The sequence below is a fragment of the Periophthalmus magnuspinnatus genome, chromosome 23 (assembly GCF_009829125.3).
Source record: "Periophthalmus magnuspinnatus isolate fPerMag1 chromosome 23, fPerMag1.2.pri, whole genome shotgun sequence".
Classification (NCBI taxonomy): domain Eukaryota; kingdom Metazoa; phylum Chordata; class Actinopteri; order Gobiiformes; family Gobiidae; genus Periophthalmus; species Periophthalmus magnuspinnatus.
In genome coordinates, this window is record NC_047148.1 from 111,663 (window position 1) to 133,515 (window position 21,853).

Genomic DNA, 21,853 nt, shown 5'->3' on the forward strand with positions numbered 1-21,853 from the left:
ATATATAAATATATATATATATATATATATATATATATATATATATATATATATATATATGCATATTACAATCATGTTTTTATATTCCTATGAACAAAGATTATGCAGAGCTACATAAAACAACATATAGTAGCTTATTATAATATATGCACAACATTAGCTTAAAGGTAGCTATAACTCATGAAAACATGTGTAAAACTGTTGTTTAGCATCATGCTAACATGAATGGAAAATCCCATAGGCATGCTAGCGCGATTAATATTTTCTATTTAAGTGCAAATTTACAGTGTAAACCAACATAAAGTGCCTCAAATGAGTTTATAGAGGGAGCTAACATCTTATAATGTTACAATACTGGTCTATTTTTAAACAGCTTAGAAATAAATGCACTTCTCTTATCAAAAAGGCAAAATCTGAATATTTTTTGTCTGTCACTACTGAGAACCTCAACGATCCACAGAAATTCTGGAAAGTAATCAAGTCTCTTTCTGCCAATAAAATAACTCAAGCTCTTCCTAAATTTGTTGTAAAAGATTCAGTCTCAATTTATGATAAAATTGAAATCTTGAATTGCTTTAATGAGCATTTTTTATCAGCAGGTTCCTTGTTTGACTCTGCAGGAACTTCTTTAACAAACTCTTGCCCAGAATTCCCTACGTTTTCTGGAAACTGTTTTAACTTTGTACCTTTTACTGTTCATGAAGTGCATAAAGCTCTAAAGGCTTTGGATCATAGAAAACCTCCTGGACCAGACTTGATGGAACCTTATTTTTTGAAGCTGGCAGCAGATTTTATTGCAGAACCACTCTCAATTCTTGTTAATCTTTCAATCAAAACCAAAGAAATTCCATCAGTTTGGAAATCAGCTTTTGTTCTGCCTTTATTAAAAGGAGGTGATCCATCGGTGCTGACTAATTATAGGCCAATATCAAATCTGTGTGTTTTATCCAAAATTCTGGAATCTCTAGTTTGTGACCAGTTGAAAGAGTTTTTGTACTCTAATGATATAGTTTCCAAATTTCAGTCAGGCTTCAGCAAAAAACACAGTACTAACCCTGCTACTATGAAAGTGATAAATGATATTATTGTGGCACTGGATAAGAAACAGTACTGTGTGTCACTCTTTATTGAGCTCTCAAAAGCTTTTGACACTGTTGATCATGCCGCCTTAAAACAGACTATTCAGCCTTGGATTGTCAGATCATGCAGTAGCGTGGGTCTCAAATTACCTGAATGACAGAACCCTATGCATTAAACATGAAGGTGTTTGTTCTAAGTTTGTTACTGTCCACAAGGGGGTGCCACAGGGCTCAGTTTTGGGTCCTCTTCTGTTTATTTTGTACATCAATGATTTGGGTCAAAATGTCTCTGACACAAATTTGCATTTTTATGCTGATGACACAGTTATTTACTGTTATGGATCATCGCTTGCTCAGGCCATTGAATCCCTACAGAAAGCTTTTGTTGCTCTTCAACACTCACTTATTCAGCTAAAACTAGTTCTTAATGCTGACAAGACTAAGCTAATGTTGTTTTCAAAGTCTAAGAAGGTCCCTGAGCCTATTCCAGTGGTGTCCACCCTTGAAGGAAATGTCATAGAGGTGGTTCATGAATATAAATACCTTGGTGTCTGGATTGATGACTCCCTCACCTTTAAACCACACATAGAAAAACTTGTAAAGAAACTGAGACTTAAACTTGGTTTTTACTTCCGTAATAAACAGTGTTTTTCTTTTGCAGTAAAAGGCGTCTTGTCACTGCAACCTTTTTATCTGTGCTGGATTATGGTGACATTCTGTATGTGAATGCTTCTTCTTCATGTCTTCTAATGTTGGACACAATGTGTCATGCTTCCCTGAGGTTTATTACCAACTGTAGATCTATGACCATCACTGTGACTTATACTTAAGAGTAGAATGGCCCTCTCTGACCACTAGAAGGCAGGGGCATTGGGACACTTTTATTTACAAAGCCATACTTGGATTGCTGCCTCCTTATATTTGTACTTTGATCACAAGGAAAAATAGTGGCTCTTACTCCTTGCGATCAAATGATCAGTTGTTGCTGTCTGTTCCTTTTGCCCGCACAGAGCTGGGGAAGAAAGCCTTTGTTCACTCTGCAACTTTTACTTGGAACTTGCTGCAGAAAGACTGGAAACTGACTGAACTGTTGTCCTTAAATGTTTTTAAAACTAAACTCAAAGCCTTACAGACTGCCTCGATTATGTGCAACTGTTTTTCATGACCTATGCAATTTTAACATTGTTTGTTTGTATGTACTTGTTTTTGTAATGTGCTGCCTCTTGGCCAGGACTCCCTTGAAAAAGAGGTTTTTAATCTCAATGGGACCTTCCTGGTTAAATAAAGGTTAAATAAAATAAAAAATACTTACAGAGAGATTTTTGCATGGGACCAAATGACAGTTTACAGGGCTTAAAAACTGTGAAAAATGACTGAACTGTTGAAAGTCTGCAACAATATGGCATCTATGGTAGCTCTGAGTTGACAAAACAGAAATATCTTGTCATTGTGGTATCGGAATCAGTATGGACTATCAAGTATAGAAATTAAATTTTTTAAATCATGACTATGACTAGTCGACTAAAGAAATTCTTGGTTGACTCAAAAAATGATGTACCTGTATGTATCTGACTCAAACTGCACTCTCAATACTACATCTGCACTTCATGCAAAAACAAATATTTATGCAGCAAAAAGTAGTAGGACACCATGTATTTACAGTTGAAATCAAAAGTTTACACTATATAAAAAGACACATAATCTCTCAGTGAACTATAACTCTATCCTCAGGCCCAAAGTAAACTGGAACAAAGAGAACAATAGGGGGCCATTATAGTTGAATAGGGTTGTTAAGCCTGAAACTGGAGACAATAGTTGTTCACCGTTTCAGTGTAGTTAGCTTCTCCCTTCAGGTAGATATAAGGCAGTGTCCAACAGCAATCTGACCAGAACTGAAGAAGCAGCTTGGATGAGCAGTGAAACGTCTTCACTTATACAACTATTTGTTCAATTGACAGATTTTTGTCTTTTACAAGTTTTTTTTGTCTCTATTAGGAAAGGAGGCCCCCATAATGTGTGTACAGATTTTAATTCAATTCAATTCAAATCATTTTATTTTTGTAACGCCCAAAATCACAACAACAGTTGTCTCGAAGGGCGTTCATGTTTTGGTTGATGGGGGAAACCAGAGTACCCGGAGGAAACCCATCCAGACACGAGGAGAAACATGAAAAACTCCACACAGAAAGTGCTTGACATATGTTTTAAAAATTTCCAGTGACATGTTTGAGATAAATGCTTGCGACCCATTGCAGGGAGTGCTGGAGAGCCATTTTTAAAGAATTTTAATTCACACATAATTTTGTCTAGCTCATTGAAAAACACAGATGCTTCAGTGGGTTGAATCTGACTATGTTTGCAAAAATAATTTTTATGCTTCCAAAATGACTGCTTTCTTAAGACCTCACCATGACCACACCCTTATTTTAACAACTTTTGACTCCAGATGTGTCCTGATGATGCTGTCTCAGTTTTAAATCCGTCGGATAAAAATCCTAGGGCAAGTTCGTTAAACAAGGTCTAGATTTCATCTATCTGCATATTTGGATTCAAAATGGCTGCCTTGGAGATAGGGTGTGAGTCCCATAGAATTTTTTCCTCAAGGTCACATAAAGAATGAGTTTTCCAAATTTCATAAGATTACGACAAACTTATGTTTTCACTTCCCATTGACCTTTTTGAGGCATGGCCATGCAAAAGTGGATGCAGATTGGCATTGTCATTTTAGTTAAGAATTCTATCAACGGTCTGTGTACTATATTGTATTTCTCTGTGACAAACTAATTTGTTCCATCCCATTTTACCTTTGCAGGGGGGCATGGAGAGCCACATTTAAAAATACAAGTATAATTCACATATCATTATGTCCAGATTATTAAAACTCACAAATGCTACACAAGTCTATCCAGATCTGACCATTTTATAAATGTTACAGGGATTTTTATAATTTGACAATGACGGCTTCGTTAAGAGCTCATTATGACCACTTATGTAATGGGACTTACTGTACGTAAATTATTTTAACACCTTTTGATCCCACATATGTCCTGATGATACTGCACCAGTATGGAGTCGGTCGGATAAAAACCCTAGGAGAAGTTTGATAAACTACGAGGTCTATATTTTATACATTTGCAGAATTTTGTGCATTTTTATATCAAAATGGCGGCCTTCACTTTGGAGATGGTGCGTGGCCCAGATTTAATATTTTGCTCAGGGCCACATGAATGAGTGTACCAAATTTTATTTCATTATGACAAACTTTTCTTTTTTACTTTTTTGAGGCATGGCGCCATGCAAATGTGGATGTAGACAGGACTTGGTCTTCTTTCGTTTTTTTTTTTTCAGAATCTCATGAAGGTTCTCTGTACCAAATTTCATTTATCTGCAACATCCAAAATTCTTCAGCCCATTTTAACTTAGTGGGGGCACTGGAGAGACATCTTTAAAAATACAAGTTTAAATACCAAATCATTCTGTCCAGTTCATTGAAATACACAAACGCTTCATTGGGTTCATCCAGACTCGACAATTTTTACAAGAGTTACAGGAATTTCTAAGTTTTCAAAATGGTCACTTCGTTAAGAGCTCGTCATGACCACACCCTGAGACTTATGTAAATTCTTTGAACAACTTTTGACCCCAGATACTTACTGATGATGCTGCCTCAGTTTGGAGTCTGTCAGATCAAAACTCTTGGACAAGTTTGTTAAAGTACAAGGTCTAGATTTTGGACGTCTCAAGTTTGACTCAAGATGGCCAACGCCCTGTGTGGTTTAGGTGCTACTGAGCCATCTGAGCTCTAATTTTCAATACCACTTTCTTGTCTATACATTTTTGTTTACTGCTTGATTTTTGCCATTTTCCTCAAAATTGTACAAATACAATAGGGCTCTCCTATGCGTGCGGGACAAGTCACTGACTCGCCCTCCTCGCAGCATTGAATTTTCCCTGGGCATGGGTGAAGGAGCATAGAAAAGTATTGGGTTGAATAGTTCATACCTTCTCCAGTTGAATTTGCTTGTTTTTTATTACAATAATATATATTTAGATTGTAGTGCAATTAGTTTGAATTGCACACTGTAATAAAACAGCCTTTTAGTGAGATGTAGTTTTGTTCCAGCCTAACCTTTGACCATACTTTGTTTTAGGATACTATGTGCACCTGGAGGCGTCCCCCCTTCTCCCGGGACAGAGTGCCCGACTGCGGTCCCCCTCCCTCCGGGGCTCCCGGGGGCCCCAGTGCCTCCTGTTCCACTTTCACATGTATGGCTCTGGTATAGGGCGGCTGAGCGTGCATGTAGATGAAGGCGGAGATTTGCGCACGCTGTGGGGGAGGGAGGGGGAACAGAGTATGGGCTGGCTGAGGGCACAACTGCAGTTCCAGAGCGACAGGCAGCATCAGGTAAGGTTTCAGACTACTCATTTAATACGAGCATTGGTGGTGTTCGAAGAAACAGAAGATGTAAACATGCTGGGTTGTATAAATCTGATGGACATCCTCAGTACCTCATCATCAGAAAACACAAAACACTATGGCACATATTAATACAAAACATAGGCAAGATAAAGCAAGTTTATTTGTATAGCACAATTCGTACGCAGAGTAATTCAAAGTGCTTTACAGAATTAGAAAGACATTAAAATCACAAAACAAATCAAAACATAAATAATCATCATAAAATGAATATTAAAAGAGAAGGGTTGCTTTACTCACAACTTTTTGCCCCCCTCCGCCCCCTGCCCTGACTCCACTATCCTAGCAACCCATGCCATAGGCATGGGATATGCATATTTGTTCTTGCTAGCATGTCAGCGTCAACATTGAGTCAATGGGCGAAGCCATAGGCATGGGCCATATTTATTACTGCTAAAATTAATGGAAGTTAATGGGAGGTCAATGGCGGACCCCGATGTCATTTTGCTCAAATTCAAATCAGTTGTAAAACTTTTTGGCCTAAAGCTACTCATCATGAAAGAAACTAAGTTGGTGCGATAGCCCTCCCCTACTCGCACTGAGGCTTTTGTCCACTCTGCATTTTATGCATGGAACATCCATCCATCCATTTTCTTCCGCTTATCCGGGGCCGGGTCGCGGGGGCAGCAGTCTAAGCAGGGACTCCCAGACTTCCCTCACCCCGGACACGTCCTCCAGCTCCTCCGGTGGGACCCCAAGGCGTTCCCAGGCCAGCCGAGAGACATAGTCCCTCCAGCGTGTCCTGGGTCTTCCCCGGGGCCTCCTCCCGGTGGGACATGCCCAGAACACCTCCCTAGGGAGGCGTCCAGGAGGCATCCTGAGCAGATGCCCGAGCCACCTCAACTGGTTCCTCTCAACGTGTAGGAGCAGCGGCTCTACTCCGAGCTCCTCCTGTGTGACCGAGCTCCTCACCCTATCCCTAAGGGTGCGCCCGGCCACTCTGCGGAGGAAGCCCATTTCAGCCGCTTGTATCCGCGACCTTGTCCTTTCGGTCATTACCCAGAGCTCATGACCATAGGTGAGGGTAGGAACGTAGATTGACCGGTAAATCGAGAGCTTCGCCTTCCGGCTCAGCTCCTTCTTCACCACAACGGACCGATACAGCGACCGCATCACTGCACCGATCCGCCTGTCAATCTCCCGCTCCATCCTTCCCTCACTTGTGAACAAGACCCCGAGATACTTGAACTCCTCCACTTGGGGCAGAGACTCACCACCCACCCGGAGAGAGCAAACCACCTTTTTCCGGTCGAGAACCATGGCCTCGGATTTGGAGGAGCTGATTCTCATCCCAGCCGCTTCACACTCGGCTGCAAACCGCCCCAGTGCCTGCTGCAGGTCCTGGCTCGAAGAAGCCATCAGGACAACATCATCTGCAAACAGCAGAGATGAAATCCTGTGGTTCCCAAACCAGACCCCCTCCGGCCCCTGGCTGCGCCTAGAAATTCTGTCCATAAATATAATGAACAGAACCGGTGACAAAGGGCAGCCCTGGCGGAGTCCAACATGCACTGGGAACAGGTCTGACTTACTGCCGGCAATGCGAACACAGCTCCTGCTCCGGTCATACAGGGACCGGACAGCCCTTAGCAAAGAGCCCATACTCCCAGAGCACCCCCCAAAGGGCACCACGAGGGACACGGTCGAATGCCTTCTCCAGATCCACAAAACACATGTGGACTGGTTGGGCATACTCCCATGAACCCTCGAGGACCCGATGGAGAGTATAGAGCTGGTCCAGTGTTCCACGACCAGGACGAAAACCACACTGCTCCTCCTGAATCCGAGGTTCGACTATCGGTCGGATTCTCCTCTCCAGTACCCTGGAATAGACCTTACCGGGAAGGCTGAGGAGTGTGATTCCCCTGTAATTGGAACACACCCTCCGGTCCCCCTTCTTATACAGAGGGACCACCACCCCGGTCTGCCATTCCACAGTGTCGAATCACCGCAGTGGTAGAGCAACTTTAACAACTTTTACCTGAGGGAGAGACACCCCATGACCCATATTGATAACCCCTTTAAAACCCTTTTACCTCCCAAGGTTGGACCAGGACCAGCCCAGAAAAGTGTAAGAAAGTGTGAAAAACCCTACCTTACGAAGATCTGGTCTCCTGCGTGTAGAATTATAAACTACTAAACTTTTAGTCTAGCTAAAAGAAGAGGAGATCAAGTGTGGAGACAAAAATGAGGTGTAGTCAGTAAATGTCTTTTTTGTGTGTTTATTGCCAAGCGAACTTCAACTGAGGGTTCTAAGTCAGGTATGTTCAATGTGACCTGGAACAGTGAGAGATTTTGGCTACTGTCTCAATGGTAGACAGGCGGGTCCCACATCTAATCCAGACTTGTCAGGTATCGAACTACCTACACCCATTCAGCCGGTGGGTACAAATGAGGCACGATTCGATATGGTCCTGGATCTGGTGAGAGACTCTGGCAACTGTCTCAATGGTAGACAGGCGGGTCCCACCTAAACTCCTAGGCTTCCAAGAATCGAAAGGCTCTCACCCAAATCGGTGGCAAGCACTTGAGGTGACTAATTGGGTGCGAGACTGCCCAGTCTCCACGTCAAAAAGACCTCGGGGAAATGCGTCAATGAGTGTGAAACACAAAGTCTCCACGTCAAAGAGATCTCCGTTTGCTTGCAGAATGAGTACAGCTTATATACAGTTTACAAGGGGCTTTCCAAATCTCAAGAACCAATCAGTGTTTGACAGCAAGTGTGGCCTGCCCACTAGGTACTTCCCCTCTATTACAGATATGGTCTGTTCCTGTGCACTCAGTGAACCGGAAAGTTTCCAAATATGGTCACTTCCTGTGCACTCAGTGAACTGGAAAGTTTCCAAATATGGTCACTTCCTGTGCACCCAGCGAACTGTAGAGTTGCACCTGCGCAGCTGTGTCTTGAACTTGTCTTAAACTCACTGAACTTTTGAACTTTGTCTTAACTTCAATTTAGAGCAAATTTAAGCTTTTAATTCAATGTCAGTTATAGCCAGCCCAGTTCATACTGTCAAACATTGATCTTACAATTATTACCTTGTTATTACAAGCATAAGAAAACATTTTAATAAGTATAAAAGTATAAAAAGTATAAAAGTATAAAAGTAAAAATAAAACAAAAGGCACTTTGGTTATATTATAATGTACCATTCAATCATTTAGCATCAGATTGTTACTTAAATGCATCATAAAATCAAAACAAGCTATAAATGCAGTCCTAAAATATAACAAGCAACTAGCATAAACTAGCAACATTAGCACATCCATAAGGTCCTTTTAGCTAAAACATTCTTTTAACCAATTGAGCAACTTAGGCACCTTTAATAATCATAATATCATAAGCGTATCAAATAACAGAATAAAGCTAATCGAATACCCATTTAATAGATGAGTCTAAATTTAGCAAGTTGATATAGATAAGTCGGTAAATCAGTAAATCAATCATATTTACTTCATAACTTCAGCATAACATTTTAACTACCTTAAGCATTATTAAAGCAGTGTGACGTCACGTTCACGCACCCTCTGGCGACCCCTGCTGGGATCCTTCAACATCCTCCTCCGTGAATGTGACGTTCACACTTAATCACCAAAGTCCGTGGAAGAGAAAAGCAAGTCGTTTCAGCAAGTCCAAATGTCACTTCTTGATGTAATCCTATAATGTTCGTTCCAATATAGTCCAAATAGAGTTCCTTGTTGTGATCCAATAAATGTCCATAGAGAAGCTTGTCAAAGATTCAGTCCATGTCCAGAGCAGAGATCAGACAAAAGGAGAAACCGATACACGTAGCGGGACAACAGCCGCCGTTCTCACTCATCATGAGGCGCCCGATGATAGGTGCCCCTAGCTCTCCATTTCTTTTCCTCCTCGTATTTGTCTGCCTCCTGTAAATCATCCCGAAGCCTCTTCAATTCCTGATCGTTATTTCCGATTATGGGCGGATCGTCCAGCCCCGCACGTCTTTCCCAGTCCTCTGCCATACCCCATGTCCATGCGAACATGTGGCGTATATGATACTGCGTAGAAGTCTCGATCAGGGGCGGCGGCCCATGAGTGAGCTTCAACAGATCATCTCCCCAGAGTAGTGGCCCGGAAATGACCACTGCACCCGGGGGGTCAGGCTTGCCTCTGGGTCGCTTGGACTCTTCCCGAAACACTATCGGGCGAAGCCAATCTCCCCATAGGACATGACCCTGGTAGCGTACGTAGGCTCGATCAATCAGCCAGCCCTGAATCCCTTTACTGGGGCCCTCCATGATGCGTGCGTTGACACACATAGTCACAGGTTCTCTCACAGGTTTCCACTCGGGAGGAGCCCCCGTTCGTATCATGCTCCGATTGTCCAGACACGGCACATAGCGCTCTGACCGTGCATTCAACTCGATAGTCCCTTTGGTCTTATTCCAGGCGGGATTCTCCTTGTAGAACGGGACCACCATCTTCAGCAGCGGCTTGGGTCCAACATTCTGGAACTGAGATGCATGTTGTCCGACGTGGACCTTCTCCACTAGTGCGTAGTACCGCAGGTCCCCCCTGAGTGTCCTATGCTCTGCACAAAGACTCGAAACTGATATTACTCCTCCCTTCCTAGCATCCACCTTCACTTTGCAATTTTTACCCTTCTTCTTCTGCCGTCTTGCTTTTCCCTTAGACCTTGGTGCTGTTAACTCCTCTCTCCTGGTTTTTCTATACTCATACAAATCGATCAGCTGGATATCAGACTCATCCGAGTCTGTTCCACTGACCTGCCCCTTCTCCTCCAGCTGCTGCCTGTTTTTAGGAAAGCTCACACTGTCACTACTTTTCTCCCCCTCAGCGTTACTCATCCCTGCTGCAAACATGCTTTTAGCATCAAGCAAGCCTACATTTCTATCACTGCTAGACAGGCTATGTACATCCACTAATGCTCCACAACTTTGGCTCCGTGTAATTCCACTGGCCATCGTCACCTAAAATAAAACATAAAAGTTAACACCACTTCCTACGACCATTGTAACCTCCCACTTGCTTCACAAAGCTGATGTCATGTCTCCTGCCACACACTCTTATTTCACCAGTTTTCTTTCCCGTAATCACTACAACTGCTGTCTCCTGGTTCTCATATACCGCAATCATGATACCTTCCTCTGACGCCATATATGCGTCAGTACCTCGGTTAATCTTGGTAATTTTGAACATTCCTAACACCCCTGGGTTAAGTTTCTTAAGATCAACCATAGTCGGGTAGTCTCTTTTTCCCAAACTCCAATATGCCAAATCTGCCCATAGCTGGGCCCTGCCCAAATGCCGAGGGAAGAGAATGATTCCGTTACGGGTCCTTAATATGGTGCCCGAGCGTATGTCTCGAATCTTAACTACCCCCGAAGTCCCCCTGGGTTCAATTTCAACTGTGTCCACTATGATTCCCGGTACAGATACAGACTGTTTTACTTCCTCCTTATCCACTACTCCAGTAGCTTCAAATGTCAACTGTTTTTCAGTGCCAGTAAGCATTTCATTCCATATTTCATCATTGACTGGGTCTACTGTGCGCATTTCTGCCTCTGCGTCTTTTTTGTCCTCCTCATAAATACTTTTAACTCGTGCCTTCTCCTCATCTGTATTGCTAATCCAATTTAGATATTCAATTCTTTGTGTCTTCTCTCCCTCTGTGTTATTAAGTTCCTCTAAATGGTTACTTTTTTGTGCTACCCCCTCCTCTGTGGTACTAAACCAATCCAGGAAATCCAATTCTCCTCTTGACTCATTTTCTGTCCCTAGGTCTATGTCTTTAAGTAAATCAAAATCAATTTCGTCTATGTCCAAATCCAATATATCATCTAATTTGTATTCTAATCCTCCGCTTGTGGATACCCCCGCCAGTCCGGTCTCACTCTCTTTCTTGGCCTCATCACCCATGTCGATCTAGAGATGCGCCTTGGGCGTGTTCTCCGAAGATCGGCACCGTGAGCCCTGCAGTGAGTAATATCCAGACCCACAGGGTCGTTGAAAAATCTTATATCCGTGTCAGGTTTGACGGTAACCACGTTCGGAGTGAGGGTAATATCCAATTGCCAGTTTTCTGATGTCACCACTCTCCGAGAGATAACGTTAGCCGGTACAAATAGGTTAGGGTAGTTGACCAGACACGTCAGGCACATGCGTCCTGGTCCCGCACTACACTCCACCTCACGGTTTTCACAGAGCACGTCAAATTCAATCCTGGGCCTCCCGCGTGGCAGGCGAGAATTCTACCACTGAACCACCAGAATTTACTCCTGCTTTGTCTATCTGGCTCACTGGCCAGGATACATAAAATTCCTCTGTCTCATACGTGACAACCCCAGCATTTTCTATCAGCTTCACGTCAGTAGACAACTCTAGCGCGGTCTGTGCTAAACTTATTATCAAAATTATAAATGCTGAGCCCACAACAAATGGCGCTGTCAACAAAAATATGAGGCAACATCTGCGCCTCCTTCTTCTACTTCTATCCCTGGCTAATCTTTTAACAACCCTATTAGCCAATTCTTCACATCCTTCCTCTTCCGAGCTGTATTCCTCTATCATTCGGTCATCTTCCATCGCTTCGTCAGTGACCTCTCCTGGGCACCTGTAACAATAGGCCCAGTGGGTCCATTACCACTAATTTAGGCCATGTTTGGGTGCATCACCACCCTAGTACCCTCATGTATAGTACAATTCTCCCTATAGTACAATCGAGAGCTGGAAATCCAAGCTCTGCTATACGTGCTCCTAATCCATTCTTGCCTACAGGTGATTCCTTCTTTCACTTGCTTCTGACACTCCAGTCTTACCCACAACATCTCTGGCCTCACAACACACTCTTTTACTTCACATTTCACAAACTCTACACTTGAAGGATCTCTCACGGCGTCACTAATTTTCTTCCACAAATTGCTACACCTCTTTGCCTTATTCATTATATATTCATCTTTCTGGTGTAACCCCTGTTCTCCTGCAACTTTTGGCGTGGTGTTTTCACATTTGCTCTCTATTGGCAAACCCACCCACTCTTCATATACCAAAGTGCAGTTGTTACATGTCACATCCAGGAACTTCTCAACTACAATGCTCGTGTTGGTCACAAACAGACCGACACCCAATACTATTATCAATATTGCGCACACAGCACTAGCTGCCGCAGCCATCACACCCAACACTTCCCCGGGCTTCCTTGAATTTCTCTCAACTGCCCCCATTTCCACATAAATTCCAGAGTCAGAGTCGCTCATGATCTTCAACTCCCCGACACCTGCAATGGAATTACTCCTTTAGAAATAGTTAGGACTTGGAGGGTCACATGACTCCCCAGACTCTCTGCTCCCCACTGGCTTATCCTTATTCTTATCATGCCACTTCTTGTACCAATTGGTCCACCCCCTTTTTCCTTTGGGAAATTTACATATACTCTTATTAGTCATAACCACCTGAGGAGGCGACTCTAATCGGCAAACTGCCGACATGCCATAGCATGCTTGCTCTGCTTCTTGCACCCTTACTTCACGCATCTGTACCAACAACCTGACCCACTTTCCTGAGGCCCCTCTCACTGTTCTCGCTGCATTCCATTTTCTGAGTATCAACGGATACTTTACATCGTTCCTAGTACCAGTGGTTACCCAATCCACAGTATTTGCTGCCACTCTAAATATCCCCCACACCTTCGAGGATGACTCTACTGCAGGCCTATCACGCCATGCTTCAGCCAATTCTGCTCCTAAATCAGTTAACTGATCCTCCTCCTCTGAGGTCTGACTGCTAAGCCATTTTCCAAAACCCCTTATTTTTATTGCCTTGCCCTGTTTTATCACGGGGATTCTATATTGATTTTCCAGATTTCGTTCCATGGTTTTATTGTCCCATACTACTCCTGACCTATAAGCCAACAGAGTCACCGGAATCACCCTGGTGCTATCAACACAACCACAATAACCCCAACTTGTAGTTCGACAATTGCACTCTTCTATGTGCTGGTCATTTCTAGTGATTAGCCATCTTTGGCCCTGGCTGACCCAGCACTCCTCACAAAAAGAAACTTTATATTGCCCCACTAACTCCAAGCCTTTCCCCGTGTAAGGCTCGTCTTCAACTGCTACCCCTCTGCGGTTCTTTCTTTTCCCTATCCATTTCAACTTAAAACATTCATCACCACACAGCACACATCTGCCTGGATCATATGACCCAAATTTCACACGCATACCAGACTCCGCTCCAGGCAAAGCCTTCCCAACTCTCACACACTTTTCACTCGCCCAAACGACAATTATTCCTGGTGTGATCCAACCTTGGTCCTGCACAACAGCAGACAACTGAGATGCAGCGCCCCCCTCCCACTCCCTTATATTCCCCCTGTTGTTTCCCTCTCCCTCCCCCCTGTTCCCGCTATTCCCCCGCGTGGCTTCTGCCATTTTAGTATTAGTTGCGTCGGATTTACTTTCTTTCCGCTTTTTAACGTTATTAGGTTACCTTCAACTGAAGCTATTTCGTCGCTTCCTTCCAGATCGGTCCTAACGTATTTTCCAGCACTTATTATGCCTCTCTTGACCCACACCTGATCTCCAACCTGTAATACACATGGCTTTGGATCAGTTTCTTTCTCATGTCTCTCCAACTTTGGCATAGATAGCCATTGATTGATTTTTAGGAGCCTTACAGGCTCATCCCATGGTTCGTCTGACTCTGCGATCAGCTCTTTTGCCCTCCCCACAGCTCTCTCCGCGCATCCATTCGTTCTGCTCGAATAAGGCGTCGATAATATATGCTGAATTCCTAACGCTTCTAAGGCGTTTTCAAACTGCATGGAGGTGAACATAGTGGCGTTGTCTGTCCTTACAGATTCTAGCTCGTCTAGCGGCGTTACATACTCACATAGACACTTCACTGCTTCATTTGCAGACTCTCTTTTAATGGGATAAACTCTGGTATATCCTCCTGCGTTATCCACTATAATTAAGAACTTTTCGTGACCTTTCCTAGTCTTACTGCTGAGGTGGCCTACGTCCATCGATATGTGACGCCCTTGGGTTGCACATCTTATCTTTAGTTCTTCAGTCTGCACTTTTCTCATTCCCCCTTTGAGAGCGCACCGTTCGCATGCCCTCTTTATTTCCTGGTACTTCTCTTTCCATCCCGGGATCAGTATCCCCTGTCTTTTAAACCACCTAGTGATCCTTTCCTGTCCTGCATGGCCTAATGTCTCATGCGCCATTTTAATAAAGCCTTCCATTTCCTCCTCTGGCACTACTACTTTCCCCTCGTGATACCATGACTTAGGAACATATGCTGCCCTGGTTTCTAAAAGAGCACCTGCATGTCTTAACTGAGCTAATTTATCCACTTCCTGATTTCCCTTTCCTTTCTCATCTGTCACAGGGCGATGGCTGTAGATATGTTCTACCCAAATCCTCTTCCTCTGTGCAAGCTGTGATATAACTATCCATTGCTCCATGTGTTCTAATTCCTTCCCCTTGTGAGTCTGAAAATTCGTTTGCCTCCAGATGTCCAGATTTTGATCAAACCCCTCGACTACATATTTGCTGTCCGAAATAATTTTAATATCTCGGAATTTCTTCCTGTCTGCCCAAGCCAGGGCCTTCATGAAGGCCTCAATCTCGGCAGTCTGTGCTGACCCCTTCACATGACCTTTCTGCTGAAACAATCTTCTACCTAATGGATCATAAGCGATCCACGCCCAATAAGCATTGTCTCTGTCCTGGTTCTTTTTGCTTCCATCTGTGTAAATTATTACTTTAGGCAAAAACTTCAACTTTTTCTCTTCACTGACTGGTTTTGTGGGTGGATCTCCACTTAGCCTAAACTGCCATTTTGGGTCTATTAGCAGCATCTGCCATTTCCCCCATCTTGACTGATAGGCTTTAGCTCCCTCTACTGTGTCCTTTGATAACTCTTTTAACAACGGCCAAGTAGTCCTTATGTCCACTGACTCCGGGTCCCCATATTTCTTAAGGCCTTTATAAGCTGCATAAAGCAGTGACAACTCTTTTTCCAATCCGGTGTATCTTAGTTCGGTAGGAGAGTATACTTTACTGATTAATAGACTAGGCTGTTTAGATCCTTCATTGTACACCCATAAAGTTCCTCCTCTGTCCGTCAGCTCTGTCTCCACCCGTAGTGGTGTTTGTGCTTCTCTGGGCTCTAACTCTACCGCCTTCTCCTTGCTGTACTTAATCAGCGTGTCCCATTCGGTCAGTTCCTCAGGGGTCAACTCCCGGTTGTGCACTGTCATTTTGTCACCTTCTCTCTTTCTCAAACCCCTTTTCAAGTCATGTATTACCATTGCCTTTTCTGCAAAATGTGGTATATGCCCGCTCACATAAATTAACTTCCCCATTGCCGACTCTAAATCTAACAAAGTTTTGGGTACGGGGATATTTTCGAAGTACTCTGATGCCACTGCTCTACCTACTTTGTTTATTGTAAATCCTAGGTATTTCACTTCACTTACTCCTATCTGGCACTTCTTTAGACCTATCTTCATCCCTGCTTCTTTTAGCCTCTTTAAAATTTCATCTAGCATATAAAAATGCTCCTCTTGTGAGTCTGTTGTCCAGTATATGTCGTCAACATATACTGTAACATCTAGCCCTTCCATGATTTTCTCCATCTGCTCTTGGAAAACTACTGGGGAATTTACGTATCCCTGGGGCAGAGACAGCCACCTATAGCCTTTCCCTTTATGCTGGAAACACGTTTTATAAGTACTATAGTGCTCTAATTTACATGACCAGAAACCATTAGACAGGTCGATTACACTTTTATAAGTTTTAGCTGGTAAAAACTCTAATGATTTTCTCGGGTTTAAATTCTGCCTCACGTCTTTTTGGGTTATTCTGTTTAGCTCTTTTAGATTATGGACCGGCCTAAATGTCCCATCTTTTTTCGGTACTGCTTGAATGGGCATGATACAGGGCGGATTCGGCTCCTCAGCTATTACTCCTAATTTTAGCAGTTCTTCAATTGTCCTTCCCAATTCCTCCTCTGCATCAGGATTTAACGGATACTGGGTATATTTTCCTGGCATTCCTCCTAATATTACGTGTTGGAAGCCTTTTAAGCACCCTACATCGTTTTTAAAACCTGCAAAAGCGCCCTTGTCCAGACTTTCTTTTAGTTTTTGTTTATCTAGCATAGATTCAGCTAAAATTTGTTGCTTTTGAGCTTCGACATCATATTCTTTCATCCAATTTACTTCTAGCGATTCTGCTGCCTTCAGATCTTTTAGGCCTAATAAATTTAGTTTTCCTTGTATCCCTACAATTTTTCCCCATTGCACTCTGTTAACTCTTTTCACACTGCCATCTGCTAACTGGACTTCTACTGTTTCTTCTAAGCATTCTGTGGGTGTTTTTATCACGCTAATGTCTGCCCCGGTATCTATCACGAATTCGGTTGCTTTTGGTCCATTTTTCACTAAAGCTCTCAGCCTGCCATCTCGTTCGTAAGCTACACGTTCAAGTTGGGAAAGTATTTCGCTTCCCACTCCCTTACTTCGCGAGTCACTCTGTCCCTCTCTTGCTGATTCAGAGTTTTCCATGTGTCCCCTGATACCCTGGGCGGATCGGGTGCCCCTTCTGGTATCGGTTGCCTCTTCCAGTATCTGTATTTCTGTTGCCCGAATCTCTGCGTTCCCCCGTCTACCGGTTGATCCTGGCGGGCTCCCTGTTCTTGCCTGTTGTTTGGCCTGTCTCCCTGCCTGTTCCTTGGCCCTGGCCTGTTCTGATCCCAATTGTCTCTCTGCCTGGGTGGCTCCCAGCTGCGCTCCTGTCTCTGTCTCTCCCAATTGCCTGCTCTCCTGGGCTCCTGTGTCTCGTTTCTCCACTGCTGGTGCTGAGGGGCACCCTGGTTTGCTTGGGCTCCGCCTGTTCCTCTTGACTGGCTCCCTACATTCTGCCGTGTGGAATTTTCTTGGTTGTACTGAGAGCGGGGGCCTTGCTGGCCCCCCTTTGCGTTTTTTGCCTTCTTTTGTTCACGGCGAAGTACAGTTAAACTATCAAATTGCTTGACCCTGGCGAGCTGTTCTGATCTGGACAAGTCTGGCCACTGTACTGCCAACATTGCCCCCTTTTCCAATTTCGTTAGGAACCTAACCACCTGATTCATGGTTGCTCTTTTCTCTTCTAGATCTGCCAAAGCGAGTTGTAGAGTAAGTTGGGCATCATCTACTAATCTTGCTTTAGTCTCTATTAGTTCGTCTATATCTTCCTTTCCTGGCTCTGAGGGCAGTGTTTTCAGTGCTTGTAACAGGGTGAATGAGCGGGGCAAATTTAGCCCCTGTTTTAGATTTACTGCCCATGACACCATTTTGTTACGCATTACTTCATTTGGGACTCCACTTACGTGACATCTTCTCAAATATTCTCTGCTAGTTTCACCCCTATCTTTCTCTGGGAAGAGGCCCACCATAGCTGCGAACTCCATCTTTGTACTCCCTGATTCATTACCTTCGTCCTCCTCTTCTGAGCCTAAAATTGTTTCTCTATTCATCTGGGGCGTGGCAAATATGTTTCTTTCAACTAGCCCTGAACGTTGTCTTGAGCGGCCCCTGGGCCCTGGGTCTGAGTAAACCCCGGACAGCGTCCCTGTGGGTCGCTCAGGGCTATCTGTGCGCCATGGTCTGGTCTGTGCCGGTATTGGCCTATCTGGGGTGCTTGGACGCTCTATAGCTCGTGCACTCCTATGCCGGTCTATTCTTCCCTCAGTTGGATACAGCTGGGGACCCCATGACTCCTCCGGCGGGCTTTCTGACCTGTTCCTCCTCTGGTCCTCTATAAATCTCTCTACTGACCTATCTCTCCTTATTGCTGCCTCCCGGAGATAATCATAGCTTTGGGCTGTATATGCCTCCTTCCATGGCCGTGTCACTCCTTCCATGCCATAAATTTGTTCCGCAGTGAGAGCCCTCCTTGTGGCCTGGCGCTCTAGCGCATTGGCGCTGTACCAATTCAGGTCCTCCTCCTCCTCATCTCTCGCTAGATCATCGTCCTCCGGGTCATTGACACCCAGGTACGGTGCCCATCTTCTCCCCTGTCCTTCGAGGGTGATACTACATGGCCAGTCATCTAAGTTTACCGGCTTAAGGGTAACTGGTTTAGCCCGTCTGTCCCTGGCCCTGGCATAGCAAACTCTAGGTGGGGCTACGTTTGGATCTGCAGGTTCCTGCGGCCTCTGTAGAGGTCCGGGTGTAGCCGGTCTAAGTGGCCCACTCGGAGAACCTTTTGGAGACCTACCTGTTGGCCTACCATCGTTCTGCTCCCTTAAGGGGTTCCGCCTGGGAGGTCTACCTCTGCCAGGTCGTTGAGGAGGCTGCTCGTTATCACTAGCACCACTGTCATCACCATCTCCTCCTCCGCCGTTGCCTCCAGTTACGAGGCTGGGCTGTTTGTTATTTTGGATGGGCCTAAAAGAGACCCTAGTGGTTACTGGCTGGGGTGGACTCTCAGGCATTTGCTGCACCCGGTCCATGGCCTCTTTAATTTTCACAGTCCGCTCCCCTGATGTACCTGCTGCTACCAGTACCCATAAATTTATTTCAGGCAAATCAAGTTGTGCGAGAGAGTGTGTTAACCACTCCTGCAGACGGGACTTAGTTACTCTGCCCAGTTTAGGTGGTGCCCCTTTTAGTACGGCTGTAGAACAGGATGATTCACAGATCCCTCTAACGGTTTTGCTCCATACATCATCCCAAATTCTCTGGGTTAGCTCCCCCTTTATCTCCACTGCATGTACTCGTTGGTACGGGGTTTTCTGTCCTTCTACATCTAGGGTGTAAATCTGATTTTGGCAATTCGTTATGTGTTGCCGGTTAGCTTCAGCTAGCATTTTCCTCCAATTTGGTCTCCCAATTATTCTCCTGACCCAGCCATGGTCTTTGTCTTCATTTAACAGATCTGAGGTAAAAAAGATTAGGTCTGATCCTTGTTGTATCACTCCTTCGTCTGGCTCACATTCAGCAATTACCAAATGTCCCTTGCCTACCCTCAGGCTCTGATATACTACCTCTGTCACTTCGGATTCTGATTCATCCTCCTCTTCTTCGTCTGTCCCATCGTTGAGTGGGGACATCTGTGCTACAGGTCCTACGGGTCTTTCTGCACTAATGCCTGGACGTGACTCAGGTGTTTCGCCTGCTACTTCCTCTCTAGCTGGCTCCTCCGGGGTATTTACAGTTGTTGACACTGGTAATGGCTTTGGTTGATTAACGGGAGCTCTAGTCCAGAGTAATTTTCTGAGCCTGGCTACTGTTCCCCTGGGATCACTACCCCTTGTGCGTGGCATGTAGGAACCCCTATTTTCTACTTCTTCCTGCATGTAGTTTCTTACTTGAAGTACAGGGCTCCTACTCCAAGATGCTACTCTTCCGCGCTGGCTAGACATGGTCAGTCCTGGGCCGTCTTGTTCTATTAGTTCTGGGTCCTTAGCTACCCAGACCCCGTATTGTGTATATTGTCCGCTACTAGCTCGATTATTATACCTTTCATCATATTTTGCTCTAATATATCCCCAAGTCTGTGTCTCTTCTGCTGTGTATTTTACCAGTGCGGCTTCTACCGCGCCTGCCAGACTTTCGTCCGGGCATAACACTATGGGCCGGACCGCTCTCATTTGGGCAGCGTTGCATCCTATCGCTAAAGCGCGTACTGCCAGTTGTTGAGCATACTCAAACAACCCTGATCCATGCACTGTCACAACTATCCCCCGTATGGGCTCTAGACCTTTACTTTCTCTCTCCTCCTGCATTTGATCTAGGGCCGAAAGAGGCCCTAAGTAAGATTTCACCAATTTCACCATTTGATCTAACTCAGACATCTCCGGACTTCGTTTGGACCAACAGTGATGAATTACTGCCTTAAAAAACCTTTTCTGTGGGTCATCCTGATTATGAACTAGGTGCATTGTATCGCTATGCTCGGGCAGAGGCAAATACTCTCCGAGCATGTGTTTGTGGTTGAGGGTTTCGAAAGGCCATGCTTTCCCTATGGCTAAAGCTATACCTCCAGCGTGAGTTAGCTGTATATTGGCTGAATTCACTATGACTAGTGGCTCAACTCCTAGTGCTAACCAGTCTACTTCCTCTAGCTGGGCTCTGATTATTAGTACCCCTTCTGTTAGTGTTACTATTCCCTGTGTAGACCTATGAGTTCCATCTACTGTTCCTCCTCCTGCTGCCCCGGGACTGTATGCCGGCGGGAGCGCTGCTTCTACCTCCTCGTCATCTGTTACCGGTTCACTAGCATAGCCTCTACTCTCTCCCACTACTGAAAACTCGTCACCCTCGTCCGGGGGCTTTGACGTTACTTTTACTGCCACTGACATGTTGTTCACCTCCAGCACCCAACCCCGTATAAAAACCCCTGTTATCTATAATGAAAATTTCGGTCGTCGCTCCTATCGCACCCGGTTCGCTAAACCGTGTACCTGTATAAGTGAATCCCCCTACTCCTCGGGGACCACGTTCCTGACCTATCAAACTGTTACCCTAACAAAAGTTCGGTCGTCGCACGTAGCGCCCCTTGTGGACGCGGCTCTCCTAACCGTGTGCCTATAATTAGTGAATCCCTCGCTCTTCGGGGACCACGTTCCTGACCTTTAAAAAGGGACTAGGTGGTGGCTGAACCACCACGATGGCGTACCCCCGTCAGTGGTTTGTGTGGGCTGCGACCCTTCTGACGCTAGTCCTACCCGCTCGTGTCCGTAGCAAGGCAAATATAAACCCCCTTGTTGTCCAGAGGTGAGTGGAGCTCGCCTATTTTCGCAGCTAAGCGACCTCACGCACTGGTGCCTGTAGAGTAGCAAATCAGAGGGTGGCCAGTCCTCCTCTTCACTACCCTCGAGTTTTAACGGTTAGCTAGGGTCAGTAAGGTGTCTCACCCGGATTTATATCTACGACCTAAGCAATTAACATTAGCGATTAATTAATTACTCAGGTCCCTGTTCGGGCGCCATGTCGAATCACCGCAGTGGTAGAGCAACTTTAACAACTTTTACCTGAGGGAGAGACACCCCATGACCCATATTGATAACCCCTTTAAAACCCTTTTACCTCCCAAGGTTGGACCAGGACCAGCCCAGAAAAGTGTAAGAAAGTGTGAAAAACCCTACCTTACGAAGATCTGGTCTCCTGCGTGTAGAATTATAAACTACTAAACTTTTAGTCTAGCTAAAAGAAGAGGAGATCAAGTGTGGAGACAAAAATGAGGTGTAGTCAGTAAATGTCTTTTTTGTGTGTTTATTGCCAAGCGAACTTCAACTGAGGGTTCTAAGTCAGGTATG

The 21,853-nt window shown here is 44.8% G+C and overlaps 1 protein-coding gene across 1 annotated transcript in view; it reads left to right on the top strand.

The window, feature by feature from the left end:
- LOC117391364 (MAM domain-containing protein 2-like) overlaps window positions 1–21,853 on the top strand; it is an 85,781-nt gene that overhangs the window by 56,279 nt on the left and 7,649 nt on the right. The window contains exon 13 of the mRNA XM_055231844.1: window positions 5,231–5,484. Within this exon, the coding sequence (XP_055087819.1) occupies window positions 5,231–5,484 (254 nt within the window). The remainder of the gene's footprint in view (window positions 1–5,230; window positions 5,485–21,853) is intronic.